Source organism: Drosophila elegans, unplaced genomic scaffold (assembly GCF_018152505.1).
Source record: "Drosophila elegans isolate 14027-0461.03 unplaced genomic scaffold, ASM1815250v1 contig_814, whole genome shotgun sequence".
NCBI lineage: Eukaryota > Metazoa > Arthropoda > Insecta > Diptera > Drosophilidae > Drosophila > Drosophila elegans.
Window position 1 is genome coordinate 14,911,138 of NW_024546167.1, and position 18,798 is coordinate 14,929,935.

Below are 18,798 nucleotides of genomic sequence, written 5' to 3' on the forward strand. Positions count from 1 at the left end.
TTTAACGAGTAAAGGGATAAAGAGGCTTTTAACTGGCTTGCTTTTGAAATTTATTTAATAAAATAAAAATCAATTTCTAGTGACTTACAAGAGGGATTGTAAGAGAGTATTATTTTGTGAATTGATTTTAGGAATTCACAGGTCAGCCCGATAAAATAGCTCAGATGTTTGGTAAATTAAATTAACATATTTTAAAATGACTTTTAATGAATGTTAAACATATAAATCTTATGTTAAAATTAAATTAAAACCTAATCAGCTTACTGTAAACGGCTATAGCTTTAATATCTCTTAAAGATAAATTAATTTAAATAAAGCCAAAAATAATTTAAGAGCTAAAAGTAACCCATAAATTCCAATAGCGACCCTCGCTTATGCGGTGACTTTGTAAATGGGGATGTCTAGCAAACGACTGCCATTAAAGCTTTTTGTTTAGTTTTTAGCTACTTCCCGTGTGAGTTTCCCATTTTCGACGCGCCCACCTCGACAGAAGCCGGAAAACCGCGTGTTGGCTGCGGCTGTGGGAAATAAGAAGAAATCGAGGTGGGGAAACTTTGCGTCTGACACTTTGGGTAACACTCAAACGTTTTGCTTTTATGGACACTTTTGAGCTGATTAATTGCCAGTTTTGACATAATCTTAATGGCTAATTAGCGTTTGTTTGTCCGCTGATCGGCTGAGGACTTGCTTTAAACACCTGACACTTGATGATGGGCGCGAAATTTCACACTTTCGTAATCGACGGGAGGGAGCAGTGATATGCAAATAGCGAACAAGACACTTAATTAGTCCTCGCTGACTCACAGAAGAAAAATAATATTAAGGCCGGCCAAGCGAAGAAATAATCGAATATTTCAACTTATTATATTCTTTCACCCCTGAAAGCCATGCCTCATGTGAAGTCGGGCGATTAAGCTTTTGGCTGGACACCGCTGGAGCCTCCTTGATCGCGCATACGCCATGTTGCGCCTTTGTAAATATCTGAAGCCTATTAAATGCCTTCGCTGGACACATTTAATTAACAGACACGAACAACTTATAATTGCCACTCGCACACAAATACTGCCACTCACTGGTCACTGGTGAGGTAATTGTTTCTGTTCAAGACTGAAAGACTGAGAGACTGAGGGACTGAAAGACTGAGAGGTTGAATTACTGCCGTTGCGTGCGAATATAAATATTTTGCAGGCTGGCGTATTAATTACCGCAACATGCGATTTTCCCCCTCGAAAGGATACATCCGATTAAGGGTTTCTTTTGGCCGGATAGTGCGAAAATTCATCGAGCAAATTTCAAGTGGGAATGGCTCTTGTCAGGATATGTCAAAGTATAATTAAAATGCCGTTCTGACAATCTCGACCAATGAATTTTTAAAAACCAATTTAAGCCCCCAGCCCAGGGTCACTAATCAACAAAAGCTATTTATGGCCAGCCTCCATTTTGAGTGGGGCTTTCCAGGCCAAGAACGAAACAACTTGGCCCGCTCAGACAGCCAAAAAAAAAATAGCGAAACTATGCCCAGGGTACAACCAAACAATGTGCAACATACAAGCATTAGAAAGTGTTCAAAAAAATGACTGAGTGTACTGGAAAAAGTTACAGAAAAATAACATATTTGTTAAAATTTATTTGGCCAAGGCTACAGGACCGAACGAATGTTATACATTGTTAAGTCTCAAGCTTTGACGTCTTTGGTCGCACAGCAAATAGTTTTTGCGGTTAAAATTTAATTAAATTGCCACCACAAACTTTGTGTGAATGTTTAAGAATTTTAATTAAGAAGAAAGCTTTTTGGTAAATAAGCAAACGGGGCCAAAGGGACCGCAGTAAAATTGCCAAGTGGCCACCAATTCGCGGCTCATTGCAATGCAAGGCCTCTCGTCGTTTGAGAATGCACTGCTGATTGCAGTATGCCAGAATCGAAATCAAAACTAATTAAAAACCGCACCCACTGAATGCAAACAGAACGCACCTGCCTATGACTATTCCTAAAATGCATAAGTTTTGGTTTTGTACACACATATGTGCGGATTTCCAAACCAAAAACTAATGAAGCGTTTGTGTTGATTATAAAAAGTCAACTTGGTTTGCCATGCACAAAAGTAGGAATCACAGATTTTTTGTCAAATGCAAGTGTTTAATTAAAAGGGTCGGCTAATTTGCATGCGGTCACTTGACTGAAAAGTAAACATTCGATAATCATTTTAGAATTTATAACATAGAAAAGTCGAAGAGCTGCTGCAATGCTATCCCAATTCATCCGAACATTAACCCTGCTGCATGTAACAGCGCGTTAATATAAAACTAACGTAGTGAAAGGTAGTAAAAGGAAACGAACTATAAGGTTGAAAGTTTTGTTTCAACATTGATCATATCAAGAGTTGTTTGTTCAGCTATCTACTTGCTAACTATCCGACATCTTTTACGCTTTTCCCTTGGTTTGCCCGATATCTGCCGCCGACAATTCAATAAACATATTGTGCGCTAATACCGACCTACATCGAAGGGTTGCCAACCGGCCCATGTCAATGCCAATTTCCCTTTCATGCACAACTTGGCAGAGCTTATTGCTTTTCACTCTTCATTGCGCATAAATTTAGCGTATAGGATACGGAAAAGTCCAGGGACCTTTCCCGGCTTCAGGTTGGGATTCAGTTTGCTTTATTTTATTTTTTTGCGATTCCTTCTGCCCTCATTAGGGACCCGAACTCCGGCCCCAACTGCAGGTAATCTGCATACAAAGCGCCAGCTCAGCTGCATTGCATACTTTCCGGCGTTGAACACGTTGCGCAGCGCACAAGAAGATATTGCCATAATAGAGACAGAGAAAAGTACGAAAAATGGAGAGAAAGTGGAAAGCGTGGGGGGAAACTATAACAGCATTTAAGGCAAACTAAATGAGCGCCACGTAGCAGCCGTGAGCATGAAATTATGCATATGTGCCGGCGCTTTTCCGCCTCCACCTCGCACGCCCACCGCTTTTCCACATTTCCCGCTGCGGGAAGGTAAAGCATTGCAAGCGGAAATCATTCGAGTGCAATGCAAATCATGGCCCAACCACGCTCAGGTAATTGTGTGTTTACCAAATGAGGAGCAGGAACAGGAAGCAGTGGCAATGCCAAAGCCAGGAGCAAGTCACACGGAGCTCGAAAAACGGCCAAGCTGGCAGACAGACCGACAGACGGATGCACCCTTTCCGGAGAAAGTGTTTAGCCGAAAAGAGCAAACACATTTCTGTGCTCAGAAACAGTGGAAATATTGCCCTGCCAGCGGGTTTTTCGGTTTGCTATTTGCAAGCTCACGGAATGAGTCCGAAATTGCGGTAAAGGAAAATTAATTCTTCAATATTTTATAAAGGCATAAATATCTAAAATGAAGTCTTTTTTTAATTCCTATTGAAAGCCAACGAAAAAATTAGGCAAACAATTGGCTTTAAAAGTTTTGTTAGAAAATTTAACTAAATTTCATTTTCAGAAAGTCTTGATATTGATGTAACTATTAGCAACACCAATAACCAATAATAATTATCTTCAGCTTTTCTTTTTTAAACCACAGTGCAGTCATCAATTATGATGCCAAAAGAATTAAGCTGCCTACGTTCACTTCATTGGCTTCGCATAATAAATCGAGAAAAATCCCAATGCATCGCTCAAGTATTGGAACATTTATTTGAAATTCCGAACTTCCCCGTCTGCGTCTGACCAACCTTATCTGAACGCTGCAGTTGGAGGCGAGCAAACTTTGTTCAATTTAATTCAATTCAATCCTTGAGAGTTCAACAAGAGCGAAGGAAGAAACAGGAAGCGGCGAAGGAGTCAGCATTTATTTGGAAAATAAATAAATAGACTGGAGGTGGAAGTAAGAGAAGCAAAGATAGTGAAGTATAAACAAACCGACAGGCGGACAAACAAACTTTTCCGAGTGCATAAAAAATGGTGTAAAAAGTGCTGCAGAGGAAAATCGAAAATGCGTCACATTTACCCAGCCAGAACATCTATCAAATTTTGGGTTTATTTTCACCTATACGGGAAAATCAAATGAAATGGGTGAACCAAACCAGATAAAACTACTGGGCAAATGTATAAAATTTAGTGAAAATCGTATTACCATCTCTGTGTTTCATTTGGCTCAGTGACAGGTCCTTTTCTTAAGTGGATTTCAATGGCAGCTTTTTGGCTTTCGGTGATTTGCGAAAGGAGTCTCTGAATAATCTCCGACTGACCTTTAGAAGAAAAATCAGTTCAAGAAAAAGAAAAAAAAAATCATAGGTAAGTGAGGGAAGCCTGAGTAGCACAATGGAGTATCATTTTCAGAACTTCTTTCGCAGACTTTCGCATTTTATTTCATTTAATTTCCTTTCCGTGCTCATCACTTACAATAATGTCTACGTAAAATTAACATAAATTTGCGATTTTCCAGCAGCTTAGACGAGTATTTCAGAGCAGAAACCAAAGCAGTGGCAAAAAGTCAAAGGAAAACAAATAAAAAGACAAAAGAAAAGCTTCAAAGTAGGATATATAAAAAAAGAGCATAAAATATGCTAAAGTTGACAGCTTAAGGCTGTTTTGAGTCGTGGCGGCGTCAGAAAAAAGGAAACAAACTCAAGCTGTCAGGATTTATGTTGTTAAGGCGAAGTGACCTGGCTAGATATTGAATTGGAAAGTGCAACAGCTCTAATGAGAAAAGCAGTTATACCTTCTGGGCAACAATTCAAATTCAATTTATCAGCGCCTAAGAGCAGGCTCCAAAAATCCCTCAAGCTGCTTTTCACCCAATTGAAATTCAATTTGAATCGAAGATTATTCTCAGCTCCGAGTGACAAGTTTGTTTACGTTTAAGTATGAGGAAAATTGTAAGCTCCAGCTCAATGCTCATATCAAAACTGTTTGCCAAAGCCCAACTTTAAGTGCTTAACGGCAAGCTCAATAAATTTCTCAACTTACACCACAAAGAAGTTTGCCCAAGAACTCGAAAACTTTTCTATTTTTTGTTTCCTGGTTGAGGGCGAAAATAATTTCGAGTGTGCGAGAAACAGAATTACCAAATTTGCCTCTCCAGCAAACAAACAGAAAACGTGAGGATCTGGAAATCTCTCTATACGTATATATAGTTCGCAGTTATATGTAACTACATACATTGTAACGACTGCTCTGAAAATCCCCCTACGTACCATAATCTTCATGTCTGTTTGCAACTGTTTGCGCTGACAGCCCGGCTGGTTTTTTGGGTGGGTGTGGGTTTGTTCCCGGGTTTCGGATTGGGATTGGGATTGGGATTGGGATTGTGCTAGGTTCCGCTCCCTTTTGTTCACTTGCAGCGTGAAAATTGCACAAGATTGTATGTGCTGCTGCTCCAAAAATATTTATATTTATAATATTTTTTCTAGCTGTCATTTGGCCGTGCATCTGTGTGTTGGGGCATGCTTCTTTTTTTTTTTTTTGGGTAACACAAATTACTGTTTGCGGAGTGCTGCTGAGTGGCGGCATCGCCTGCGGTTGGCAGCGGCTAATAAATCACGAAAATATAAAATTCTATGTGTGCCAAATGAAATCCGAAGTAGGTCAGTGGGTGAGAAATTAAATTGGGCATTCCTTGCTCTTCTATAATCGGGGGTGTCGAAAACATTTTAGTATTTCGATAATTTTGAATTAGTTTTTCTAATAAATAAAGTTTTTTCAGACCTAAACTATGTTTTTAAATATATTTAATTGTTCGAATACTAACTGTTAAGTTCCTAGTATAATAACATTACTATATTTCTAAATTTATTTGTTATCTTTTATTATTCGACTCAACACCTATAAATTTACCTGTGAAGAAATATCTCTGTTCCACCTTCGCAGTCATAAAAAAACACAGCTTTCAATTTACCAATAACCGTTCAATCATCGCGGCTAATCAAGTGTTCCGAAAAGGGAGCGAAAGTCAAATGGAAATTGTTGCCTCCGGTGGGAAGCTTTTGGGTACTCCATTGCTTTATGCATAGGGTCCTATAAATCACTTGCAAATTACCAGAGAATTGGGGGGAAATCCCAGGCAGAAGGAGTCGCCGGAGGAGGAGAATCCATCCAGGCCACAGCCATTTCTCAGTGCCTATAATAAGCAAGTGAATGCGAATGTGGCTATGGCTGTGACTGTGAATGCACAATTATGGCCGCTTCGTTGGTCGTAAAACAAGAAGGGATCCAGTGCCCTTTGACCCGCCTCGGCTCGTCCTCATAGCCATCCCTTTGGCCTATGGATCCACCCGCTTTGCACTCACTTTCCCCAGCAATTTCACCCGCTTTTCCCAGCAATTCCACCCGCTGATGACTTTGTCACGGTGGCCTCCAGTTGCAGAGGCAAAGTCAGCGGCAGCGACATCAATAAAATAAACAGTGACAGTGGGTGGTTGTGGGTGGCTTGGGGAGGTGGGTTGTTAGCCAGTGGGCGGTGGGGGGTGGGAGGCTGGGCCTGCACAATTGAACACGCGACATTTGGCCAATGTTTGCTGTTTGTTATCCACGATGTTGTCTTCGCTGCCTGTCGTCTCCACTTTGACTTTTATCTATTGACATAATATTTTTTTATGCTCCTCCAGCTGGAGGCCCTGGGTATTGGGGGGCGTGCCAAGCACTGGTTACGATGCTTCACTCAGAAAAAAAAATATTGTAAATAGGTAATAGTTTGGTAAGCCCGCATTCCTACATTTTTTGTGAAAATTCGTTTATACTTTCGTAAATTGAAAATGACAACAATTTTATATAATTTTTATTTTATTTTATTCTTACAAAAAAACTAAAAATCAAATTTGAAATGCTTTGTCTATGTTACTACTTAACGATAATTTCAAATTATATGGGCTATATTGGTAATTTTGACAGTTTTCTAGGTTAAGTAGTTTTTTTATTGGTTTTTAAATTTAATCCCAATTATGGGCATTTTGTCCAGCGTAGCGCTTTGGTTTTCGCACTCCAGTCAGCGAGTCACTCAACGAGTCCTTTATCCAATGGCTTAGTGTCAACGGCTTGCTTAGATTTAAGGACACATTTGCAGTATAGTAAACGAACGAGAAGATCCAATGTCATTAGATTTAGAAAAGGAGATGGAAAATAGATTGGAGAGACGGGAAAAATGAATTTCAAAACGAGTTCAATCCAATTTTTCTACAGCGACTTAGAAAAAGGGAACTGCCAAAACTTTTTTATCCGGGTTATCCCATTTTAGCATGCCACAAATTTCTATTGTTCCATCTTTTTTAGAACTTAAGTGCTGCGCCAGGACTCGTTTTGATTGCACCCCATAGAAATAACGAGGTGCACACGTGCTCCCATTCTCCGGTTTCCCTGACCATCCTTTCGAATAGCTGCGCTTTTATAACCTACACTTCCGTAGAGTGTGAGAGATATCTCCGGTCCTGTCCGTTTATGCAAGTGTTAAATAAAGTATCCGCCGGCCATTGTAGTTTATGCCCGGTTCGCCCGAGCCGCTGACATTTATTGCTTGTTTTAAAACGGGACAGGAAGGGAGCAAAAGCAACCGAACGACAACATTTATTATGGCCCGGGCACATAAAACACGAGCATCGGAGTTTATAGTGGAGGTGGTATCCGCCTTTCAGTTCAGAGTCCAGAGGATAATGATAAATGTTCTTGAGCAGGTGAAGTACTAATTAGGTTACTCAATGTGCTTTTAAACACTTTAAATCCTTGCAAATTATAAACTATTTTTCTAAAATTATGTCCGCCAATCAGAACTGATTGTGAACAAATAAGAATTGATCAGAGTCACATATGTTTGGGTTGATTAAAGACGAAATGCTTTTAAATTGTATATTTTTATTGAATACCTAAAGGCAAAAGTCATTTTATTATGTTGTGCTCGGCAAATAAATAAGATTTTATCACACTAACACATGTTTAATTTAATTAAAGACGAAATGCTTTTAATTTGTATATTTTTTATTCAACTGCTAAAGACAAAGGTCTGGTGACTAAAAATAATAAACTACTCCTACCAGAATAGTTATTTTTCAATCTTATATCTATGCAAATGTTTTTCTTCAAATTTATTTTTCAATTTCATTGTAGCGTTGACCAACAAGCGTTCATATTATTTGAATTTGTTTTATTCAGTTGCGTCTTTCGAGCTGAGAACTTTTGCAAATAAAGCAGTTTATTGTACCGGTGGGACTTATAATCCACACAAGCGTTATAAGTGCTCCCTCACCTTCAGATCTCCCGATTCCAATCCCAGTCCCAATCCCAGTGAAATAACTGAAAAGGGAAGTCCGGAGAAAAAGAAGGAATAAAGAGTTACAGGGTCTGTTGGCCCTATCCTCGCAGCATTTCAAATTAAAAGCACTCGCCGCGTTTTATTGCTGTGCCTGCATTTTTCCTTACTTTTTCCTGCTGCCGGTCTCTCGTGTTGGACATACAAATTTTTATGTCCATTTGGCTTTATTTCACACTTTCTTGTTTATTATTGCTGCTGTGCTGGGCCAAAAAACACGGAGCGAGAAAAATTTAAGTATTTGGACCTTTTTCATTCCCCCGACTTCTATGACCAAATAATGCTGTTGCCATTGATTTATGCAGGGACTTTCGCAAACTCTTTTTGGTGTCTGCTTCTGTCCTTTATTCGACTTAAATGCCAACTTAATTGTTGTGCCAGTGTCCAGAAAGGAGGCAATTTACTTATTTTATTCTCTCGTTTCGGAAGGGCGAAACCCATCCTACCGTATCAGCAATAAAAAAGTGGGGAAAAATCTGAGCATTCCATTAGCTCACTTAATTTAGCGCAAAATGATTAGAGACTAGCAATTTTCATGGGCCTCCAAATGGTCACTGGTGTGGGAATTTGTGAAACGGGTAAAAATTGAGTGAAAATGTAAGCAAACAGAAGGCTCTAATTAAAAACGTGTAAGCAAATTAGGAAGGAAAAAATTAGTTAAACACAAAAGGGTATATTTGCAGACTAAGGTCATTGCATAATGTATTTATTTAATCTAATAAATTAATAAGTAAACATTAATTTTAAGAAAGGCTTAACATAATTTAAAGCTTGCGCTCAGCACCCACAACTCCATGATTTGTTATACTTTTGGAGTATTTTTCATGCAACTCTTGGCAATCTTTGTTCTCCACATTTCTGCAGGTACTTTGGTCCATGTGATATAGTCTCACCAGACCGCCGGAAAAACTATCCCTGAAGGTAGCACGATACACTGCCCGAAAGGCCAGATCGTAGGCTTCAATGTCGCTGAGGTTAAAGCGGTAGTCATTATCCAGAACACCCAGGGCGTACGAGGACCCACTGCCCACGGCGAACACCTTTCCGTAGATGCGCAGCCCTTCGGAGTCCACATAAACCAGACTGGGGCCTTCAGCGGACCAACCCGCCAACATCATTCCCATGGAGAGACCCATTCCCTTGTAGTCCGCTGCCACATTGCAGATAAATCTGGCAGCGGATCGCACAGATAATCGCTCCTTGTAGCGTAGCTCGTGAAGTCTGCTCTCCCTGGTCAAAACGCGGTCCCAGTAAATGCAGTCAGCTGCTCCCCCGGCAATGGTGCTCAGAATATGCTTATTCACCTGCACCACCTTCTGAACGCTCTGCGATCCAATATATTTCCCCGCGGTGGCCCTGGAATCCACACACAGGACAATGCCGCCTCTGTAAACGAATCCCACCGTGGTGGTACCGTGATCATAGTCCATACGCACATTACTCTGGGCTGCCAATTCATTGAGTCGTTCCCGGGGACTCTCAAATGGTGGAGCCATTATTGCGAACGGATTATCCACATTACTCGAAGCCAGCCTTATTTGGTCGATTGTCTGTTGGGAAGTGAGCGAACCAAATCCCCTCATAAACGCTGGCTTATCCATTCCACAAATCTTCTCCAAGGCCATGATGCGAAACACAGGAGATATTATGTAGGGTAATATCAGTGTGTGTTTTTATTAAGATAGAAATATACAAATTATTTGACTTTGTCTTGTTGACAATTTAATACAGGCATTTGAAATATGTTTTATTCAAACATCGTAAAAAACAAATATGTACCTATATTTTATAAACTCTTCATGAATAAACTAACTTTAAGTCACTCAAATTTATATTTCAACTTATCTTTTGAATTTAATCCATGCCAAAATTGATAAACAAATTTGAACATTTTGTTTGACAGTTCTCTGATATGAACAGTAACGTTGCCAATTAGAAACTTTTGCCAAGTATTAAAAATAAATTATTTTTCATTTTTCCCGAGTAAATAATTTTTGCAATATCATAAAGTCTACAACACAGCTGCAATAAACTGCTATTTTGTGAGAGATTTATAAAAATATGCCAAAATGTACAGCTATATATTTACACATCCACCTAAGCAAAACTCAATAAAATGCACGAAAAAATATTGTATTTACATTATTCTCGTGATAAATTCATGTTGCCAGCTTGTATTTTTTTTCTTCTTCTTTTGGCAGCATTTACCCATGTGCAGATTAAAATATGTTTGCCATTGCTTTTATGAGCTTTTTCGCATTTCATGTGGTGCCCAGGAAATGGCCAAGAAACGAGAACCGAAAATTGAATATTAAATAACCTCAAGCAATAAACAGAATTACATGGCGTGCGAATGTTGTGCAGCTGAATGTGTGAATTGTTTATGACATTAATATCCGTTTGTTTGTGCAATCATTTAAAAAGGATTACACGATTAGCATCGCACAGCGGCAATTGATAACCGCTTAAGGCGATGCGGAAATTGTCATTTATATTATTTTCCCCAAAATCGCTTACGCTGTTCAACAAATGTTACAATAGCTGGAATTCAGATTAAATGATAACAACGTGTTGAAAAGGAAACATCAGCATATGTAAGAAAAGTGTACTGAACCAATTCTATGATTTTTAATTTCTAAAAAATATGTGGTTAATAAACATTTCTCATTGCTTTATATTATAAAACCGGCGGCTTATGCAATATCAGATTTATTTTTAACCCAACGAGTACATATTTTCTTTAAAATAATTTGTATAAATATTGTTGGATTTACTTTAATTAAAACCATGTGTAGGACAATATTTTGTGTTCCATAAGAATTATTTTGAGTTCCAAAGATCCCAAAGATCCCAGAACCATCTATTAGCCAAGCTCTTGGGGTAATCAATTTTAATGTTCGACCCAACGGAAGGGTCACACATTTTCAGCAATTGAAATGTGTGCGGCCTGTCAAAGGTTAAACGTTTTGTTGCATTGCCAAATTTGCTCTTGACCAACGACGAAGGCGGCAAAACTGGGTGGTCCCAGTGAGGACCACATTGTCAATCAGGAAATTCCTTAAACACATCCATGCTCCGACCCTTTTCCCCCGTTTCTCCACGAATCGCTGGGTTATTTGCCAAAGTCGGAATGGCAAACACTTCTCCTGGGCCCCCGAATTGGGCTTGTGTTTGGGTTTTGGGCTTGCCACCTGGCCCAAGCCGACTGCTGTGTCGAAATTTATGCATTGCAGTTGACTTATTAGGGTCTGTTCCCCCCTTTGATCCCTGACCCCATCCAATTTTGGTGTTGATTCGCTTTGATTTGCCGGATTGCCCTGAGCTGGCCAACTGTGTGTGTCAGAGCAGCGCCCTGCATTCGGTTTTGGCCCGCTCCGGGGGATATTCTATCGTTAATGGTGGCTAATTATGTTTAATTATTCATTTGGGAGGGCATCATTTGTGATTTTGCGACGAAATGCTTTCCTTTCCGTTTTTCTTGAACATTGACTATAAACAAAGAAAACTTGTTAGTTTCCATTAGAAATAATTGATGATTTTAATCGCAAAACATTTATTTAAAGAATTTAAAACCAACTTGTATAGAAATACATAAAGAATATATTATCAATTTTTAATTTTTGCTTATATCCTTTGACAAATTCGTTTATTAAGTTGGCCATTATGACAAAACAGGTTGATTTTACAAAAAACTATTTTCAAAAAACTATATAGACAAGAAATAGGTATGACGTTCACATTCTTATCTACATAGTTTTTTGGAAACAGTATTTTTGATCTCCTTATAATATTTTTTAGTCAACTATTCATTTTTTAGTCAAATTATAAAATTAATAAATTCGTGTTTTAGGAAGTTCAAAATTATCGTAAACTTCATCCAGAGATTAGTTTTCGTTGTCCTTAGAGATATTGGCCAGGGTCAAGTCAGCATCTCTTTTGCCTTGCTTGTCTGGAGTAAAATCTATGATACAAGTTTCAGAGCTTTTGACTGAAATTATGTCTTCATCACTTCCCCAAAGATTTCTTGGAATAAATTCGTCTGAATCAGCCTCAGATTTCAGTTTTCCGTCGGGTAAAAGATTCTGCATTTGTTCTAATGAATCATCAACGTACTTATCAAGTTGTTTATCACTTTCCAATAGATGTTTTGGAATAAATTCGTCTGAATCTGCCTCAGATTGCAGTTTTCCGTCGGGTAAAAGATGCTGTAATTGTTTCAATGAATCATCAACGTATTTATCAAGTTCGACATCGCTTTCCAATAGTTTTTTTGGAATAGATTCGTCTGAATCTGCCTCAGATTGCAGTTTTCCGTCGGGTAAAAGATTCTGTAATTGTTCTAATGTATCATCAACGTACTTATCAAGTTGTTTATCACTTTCCAATAGTTTTTTTGGAATAGATTCGTCTGAATCTGCCTCAGATTGCAGTTTTCCGTCGGGTAAAAGATTATGTATTTGTTCTAATGAATCATCAACGTACCTATCAAGTTGTTTTGGAATAAATTCGTCTGAATCTGCCTCAGATTGTAGTTTTCCGTCGGGTAAAAACTTCTGTAATTGTTCCAATGATTCGTCAACGTATTTATCAAGTTTTACATCGTTTTCCAATAGTTTTTTTGGAATAGATTCGTGTGAATCTGCCACAGATTGCAGTTTTCCGTCGGGTAAAAGATTCTGTAATTGTTCTAATGTATCATCAACGTACTTATCAAGTTGTTTATCACTTTCCAATAGTTTTTTTGGAATAGATTCGTCTGAATCTGCCTCAGATTGCAGTTTTCCGTCGGGTAAAAGATTATGTATTTGTTCTAATGAATCATCAACGTACCTATCAAGTTGTTTTGGAATAAATTCGTCTGAATCTGCCTCAGATTGTAGTTTTCCGTCGGGTAAAAACTTCTGTAATTGTTCCAATGATTCGTCAACGTATTTATCAAGTTTTACATCGTTTTCCAATAGTTTTTTTGGAATAGATTCGTGTGAATCTGCCACAGATTGCAGTTTTCCGTCGGGTAAAAGATTCTGTAATTGTTCTAATGTATCATCAACGTACTTATCAAGTTGTTTATCACTTTCCAATAGTTTTTTTGGAATAGATTCGTCTGAATCTGCCTCAGATTGCAGTTTTCCGTCGGGTAAAAGATTATGTATTTGTTCTAATGAATCATCAACGTACCTATCAAGTTGTTTTGGAATAAATTCGTCTGAATCTGCCTCAGATTGTAGTTTTCCGTCGGGTAAAAACTTCTGTAATTGTTCCAATGATTCGTCAACGTATTTATCAAGTTTTACATCGTTTTCCAATAGTTTTTTTGGAATAGATTCGTGTGAATCTGCCACAGATTGCAGTTTTCCGTCGGGTAAAAGATTCTGTAATTGTTCTAATGTATCATCAACGTACTTATCAAGTTGTTTATCACTTTCCAATTGTTTTTTTGGAATAAATTCGTCTGAATCTGCCTCAGATGGCAGTTTTTCGTCGGGTAAAAGATGCTGTAATTGTTCCAATGAATCATCAACGTATTTATCAAGTTTTACATCGTTTTCCAATAGTTTTTTTGGAATAAATTCGTCTGAATCTGCCTCAGATTGCAGTTTTGCGTCGGGTAAAAGATTCTGTAGTTGTTCTAATGTATCATCAACGTACCTATCAAGTTGTTTATCACTTTCCAATAGATTTTTTGAAATAAACTCGTCTGAATCTGCCTCAGATTGCAGTTTTCCGTCGGGTAAAAACTTCTGTAATTGTTCCAATGAATCGTCAACGTATTTATCAAGTTTATTACTAATAGCCATATTCGAAAATAACTGTTCCAGTTTTTCTAGGCAAGACTCTTTGTTTCTATTAATGTCACTTGAGTTTACTTTCTCAAAATGTATGTTTGAGCTACTTTCTAGAAAGTTTCCTTCGCTTTCTTTATCATCAAGATCACGCTCGCTTGGAAGATCTAACATATCTTCTAGGGAAATATCTACTACTTGATCAAGATCAATATGCGTTTCCTTTTTTCCATTTTCAGTATCAAAAATAAAATTATCAAAAATATATTTTTTATTAAAATCGTCTAACTCATTCAAATTACTATTCTCGCACTTTGGTCTGCATCCCTTTTCGGAATAATCTTTTTCATTTATTTCAAGATTCCATACATTTTCTTCCAGAAGCTTTTTAGTAGAAGACAGATATGCTTTTGTTTCCATATCCTTTGTACGCAAATTATTTTCGGTCGAAGCAGCTGAATTATTCTGTTTATTTTCAGAAAAATTGATTTCATTCCAATAATTCTCAGTCGAATCGTATTTATTCAAATCATTTTCAGTTAAACCGATTTTACTAAAATTATTTTCAGTATAATCGATGTTATTTGAAGCATTTTTTGTAGAATCATTCCTTTCATTTGAGTCTAGCGAGAATAGGTCAATCATATTTTGCAAGGAATCATCAATTAATTGATTAAGCTTAGTGCTTGATATCTCATTTTTAATCTTATTTTTTGCATTCTCGTTAAGGTTACCCATTCTTTGATCTTGATTTGGTATGCACTCCTCATGGAAATAATCATTGTATTTTTTTGATATTTGTTTTTCTACATCCTCATTAAGCGTAGCTAAAATTGTATTCCCATTTTTATTGTTTTCATCATCCTTAATATTTGGTTTGCTTTTCTCTTGGGAATCATCGTTATATAATTTGTTTATATGATTTGCTTCATCATCGCTGTTTTTCAAAATTGAAACACCTCTTTCGTGGTTCGTTTCATCTTCACATTTTGGCTTGCATTTGTTTTGGTAAAAATCATCATGGCTTTTGATTTCGTGTTGGAAATCAACAGTCGCATACTGATCTAATTTTCTTTCGAAATCATTTTTAGGCGAGTCGATTTCAAATGAGTAATATATAGTAGAATCATTTGCGGACGAATCTTTTTTATTAGAACTATTTTGAGTGGAATCATTTTTAGTTGAATCTATGTTGCTTATATCATTTTCAATCGGGTTGATTTTTATTGATCCATGTTTAGTCAAGTCAATTTCACTTGAATCATTTAGAGTCGAATCATTTTCAGTAAAAACGACTTCACTTGAATTGCATTTTTTCGCATTTATCAACAATTCATTGTTGTCAGTTAAACCGATTTTAATAGAATCATTGTCAGTTAGCCCGATTTTATCAAAATCATTTTCTTTAATCACATACTGGTCTGCTTCAGGTTTCATCTCATTTTCAGGCGTGTCGAAGTAAAAAGAACTACTTTTAGAATAATCGTTTTTCAAATTATTTATATTCTCAGTGGAATCAATGGTATTATTTTCAGCATAATCGATTTTAACGAAATCGCTTTGAGTCGAATCACTTTTAGTTAAGTTGATTTCAGCGGGACCTTTATCAGTCGAGAAGATTTTGTTTGAATCATTTAAAGTCAAATTTATTTTAATTGAACCATTTTTAGTAGAATCATTGATTTTATTGCAATCATTTTCAGTCGGTTCGCTTTTAGTTAAATTATATTCATTTGAATCGATTTTGATCAAATTATTTTTAGTATAATCTGTAATTGAAACATTTTCATTAGAACCATCCTTTTCATTACATTCGAGCGAGTTTAAGCTTAGAAGGTCAATCTTATTTTGCAAGGAATTATCAACTAATTGGTTGGGCTTAATGCTCGATATCTCACTTATAATTTTCTTTTCTGCATCTTCGTTAATCGAATTTCCGCTTTCATTGTCTGTATGATCTTGACTTTTTGGTACGCTTTCATCTTTCTTTGCATAATCAACAAGCTTACCCATAACCGAATTTCCGCTTTCAGGAGAATTTCGTTTTTTCAAATTATTTTTATTTTTGTTTAAATCACTTTTATTCGAGTTGATTTCAGTGGGACGTTTTTCATTCGAATAGATTTGGTTCGAGTCATTTGTAGTTATATTTAGTTTAATCGACTTATTTTCTGTGGAAACGTCTTTATTTTGTGTCAAATCTATCTTTTCAGAAATATTTTTGGTTGCACAAGTCATTTCCAAATTATTTCTAGTGGAGTCGATAATAAACGATTCATTTTCAGTTAAATCAATTGAATTCGAGTTTCCAGACTCAGAAGCAGTCTTTGTTTGTATATTTCCACCTAATTTCATAAGAAGTTGATTAATATCATTTCTAACATTATCGACGGTTGAATCCGGTACACTTTCAGACCGGAGACGAGACAGTTTATTTAACAACTGTAAAATATCATCGGTCATTTGGCTTAGTTCTGCGTTGTCCTTTTCCACTTCAGAGAAAAAGTCCTTTAATTCTTTGTCCCAATCTTGCTCGCTTACCGAAGACGTACTTGGAACCTTTTCTAAATTAGCTTTAATTTTGTTTAGTTGCTTAACAGCTATGCTTTTTTGAGCTAGAAACTTTTCCCTGTCATCCAAACACTTTTCTATTGAGTTCACTCTCTCTTTTTGAACATTTACATACAGCTGATCATTATCGACATTCCTTATTGATATCTTAAGCTCAATGATTTTCTTCTGAATCCAAGCAGAGGCTTGAGGCAAGGTGAAGGACGTGAGATCCTTCCTGTGGTCTACTTTTATAAAAACCGATTCGATGGGCCTGTGCGATAGTCTCACATATAGGCCACGTTCGCCTTTATCAACATTTGCCTCGACGTGGCTATTTTCCATCATTTCGCATATGACTTTGTAAGCCCTTTCCCATATAGTAATCTCAAAGCTCACTTTCATCCGAATGTCTCTGAAAATGTGCTCCCAATTGTCGTAGTCCGCCCTCATAATTTCTATATCCCTGCGAAGCGACTTGCACTCGTTCTCATCACATATGTCCGATTTTATTTGCTCCCCGATTTCAACCGGATCGTTAACGCAAACTATTGGGGCTACGGCGGTAATCTCTTTCGTTGGCTTCGATAGTAAATCCATCTTGGATTCTGGAAATAAAATTGATTTTGTTTTTAGTTGGCTAGCGAACAGAAAGGGATTTATGCTTACCAAGAAAGTAATATTTATAATTTTCAGCAGTAAAATTATTTTTTGATTTTTCCAACGAAACTTGCTACGTGATGAATAAAGACTGAGTATTTCAATAACTTCTCATAATCTCTTTACAAAAGAAACAAATGTTTCTCAGTTCAAAATTGTCAATATTTGAACAAGAAGTGCCTTATATTTTGAATGAATTTATTATGATTTATTATAAAATGAATATAATTTTTAAAAATCGTAGTATTTTTTTTTATCAATTTATATAATGTCAACAACGCATTAAGAAGGACACCTAGTAGGATAAGCTCTTAAATCCTTTTGATGAACTCTTGAATATTAAATTCTCTGTCTCTATTTCAACCGAGCTCACCTTAAACGAGTGTTACTCCTCAGGAAGCCCCAAAGTATGCAGGAACAATTCATCGCCGGGACATGGCTTTTAATCAAGCCAAGGACCCAGGCACGCACACAGGCGAATGTATCCAGCACATGTTTACATATTCCTGCATACTTATGCGCTCCTCGGAGACAGGGACAACATAATCACATGCGTAGCTGCAATTTCCGTTGCATACTTAGAGGCGCCTTCCCCTTGGACCGCCCGATGATATATAACTGCGATTCGCAGGCTGTAAATTTTGACTTTCAATGCGAGCTGGGAATTTGACATTTACTAATTGCCGGATTATGCAGCCAACGCTGAGGACAGAAGGCCCCTAGAAGATGCGAGGACTCGGAATGCATTTCCCAATCGAAAAACTCCCCAGTTAAGTAAACTCAGTTGAGAACATTTCGCAAATGAAACGGGTTAAGCTGCACTTAACTCTCCAGCCAGAGGTAGGAAAGACAGGAAACTCGACTAAGTTCTATTTCCGCTTGAACGAGGGAAGAAGCCTGCAGCTGTCATCGGCATCGACGGCATTAATTAATCAACGTTATGCATGTCAATAGAGAAGTGTACCAGCCATCTCTTTCAGTTTTATCCCTGCCATCTCTTTCTGCTGCTTGTTGGCATTTGATTTTTTTGGTTTTGCCAAGCAGAATATCACTTTCGCAAATTGAAGTTGCTTTTCCTGTCTCTCGATTTCTGTTGTTGCATGTGTGGCATGCTTCATGGCAAGTCATGCATATTCATTGTTTACAGGCACACAAGCACCCACAAACATAAACAATCTCTTGGCAATTTTACCTGATTTCTTTTCAGAATCTTCCACCCGCTCTCCGCCAATTAGAATCGACTTCCCTTCTTGGCTTATTTGTCGTTGCATTGGGTATTGTTCGGAGCCGTGGCAGCCCAAAGAACTTTCAATTGCAATGCCCCTCATTGGTTTACAAAATCTCTACTGTTTGCCACATAAGCTATTCGAGCAATTAACCAAATCGTATTGCACAAAATAGGAAAATGGGAAAATTTACACTGGAAGCTTGCAATTGTTAAATGGAGATTTGAAGGAAACTGTCAGTTAATATCCTGACGTTAGACTATCATATTTGAATAGTAATTTCAAAAATAGACTAAAACTAAGACAAC

General features: G+C 37.4%; 2 protein-coding genes across 2 annotated transcripts; both read right to left on the reverse strand.

Annotated features, from left to right (window-relative positions):
• Positions 1-8,995: 8,995 nt before the first annotated feature.
• LOC108149272 (proteasome subunit beta type-5) lies at positions 8,996-9,988 on the reverse strand. Its single transcript, XM_017276715.2, has one exon. It carries the CDS (start codon positions 9,894-9,896, stop codon positions 9,036-9,038), a length of 861 nt encoding a protein of 286 aa, XP_017132204.1. The 5' UTR covers positions 9,897-9,988; the 3' UTR covers positions 8,996-9,035.
• A 1,914-nt stretch (positions 9,989-11,902) lies between these two features.
• LOC108149224 (serine-aspartate repeat-containing protein F) lies at positions 11,903-17,352 on the reverse strand. The gene is made up of 2 exons (XM_041710554.1): positions 17,274-17,352; positions 11,903-17,212 (listed from the first exon to the last, which is right to left on the reverse strand). The coding sequence occupies exon 2, from the start codon at positions 17,202-17,204 to the stop codon at positions 12,156-12,158; it is 5,049 nt and encodes a 1,682-aa protein (XP_041566488.1). The 5' UTR covers positions 17,205-17,212; positions 17,274-17,352; the 3' UTR covers positions 11,903-12,155.
• Positions 17,353-18,798: the final 1,446 nt, after the last annotated feature.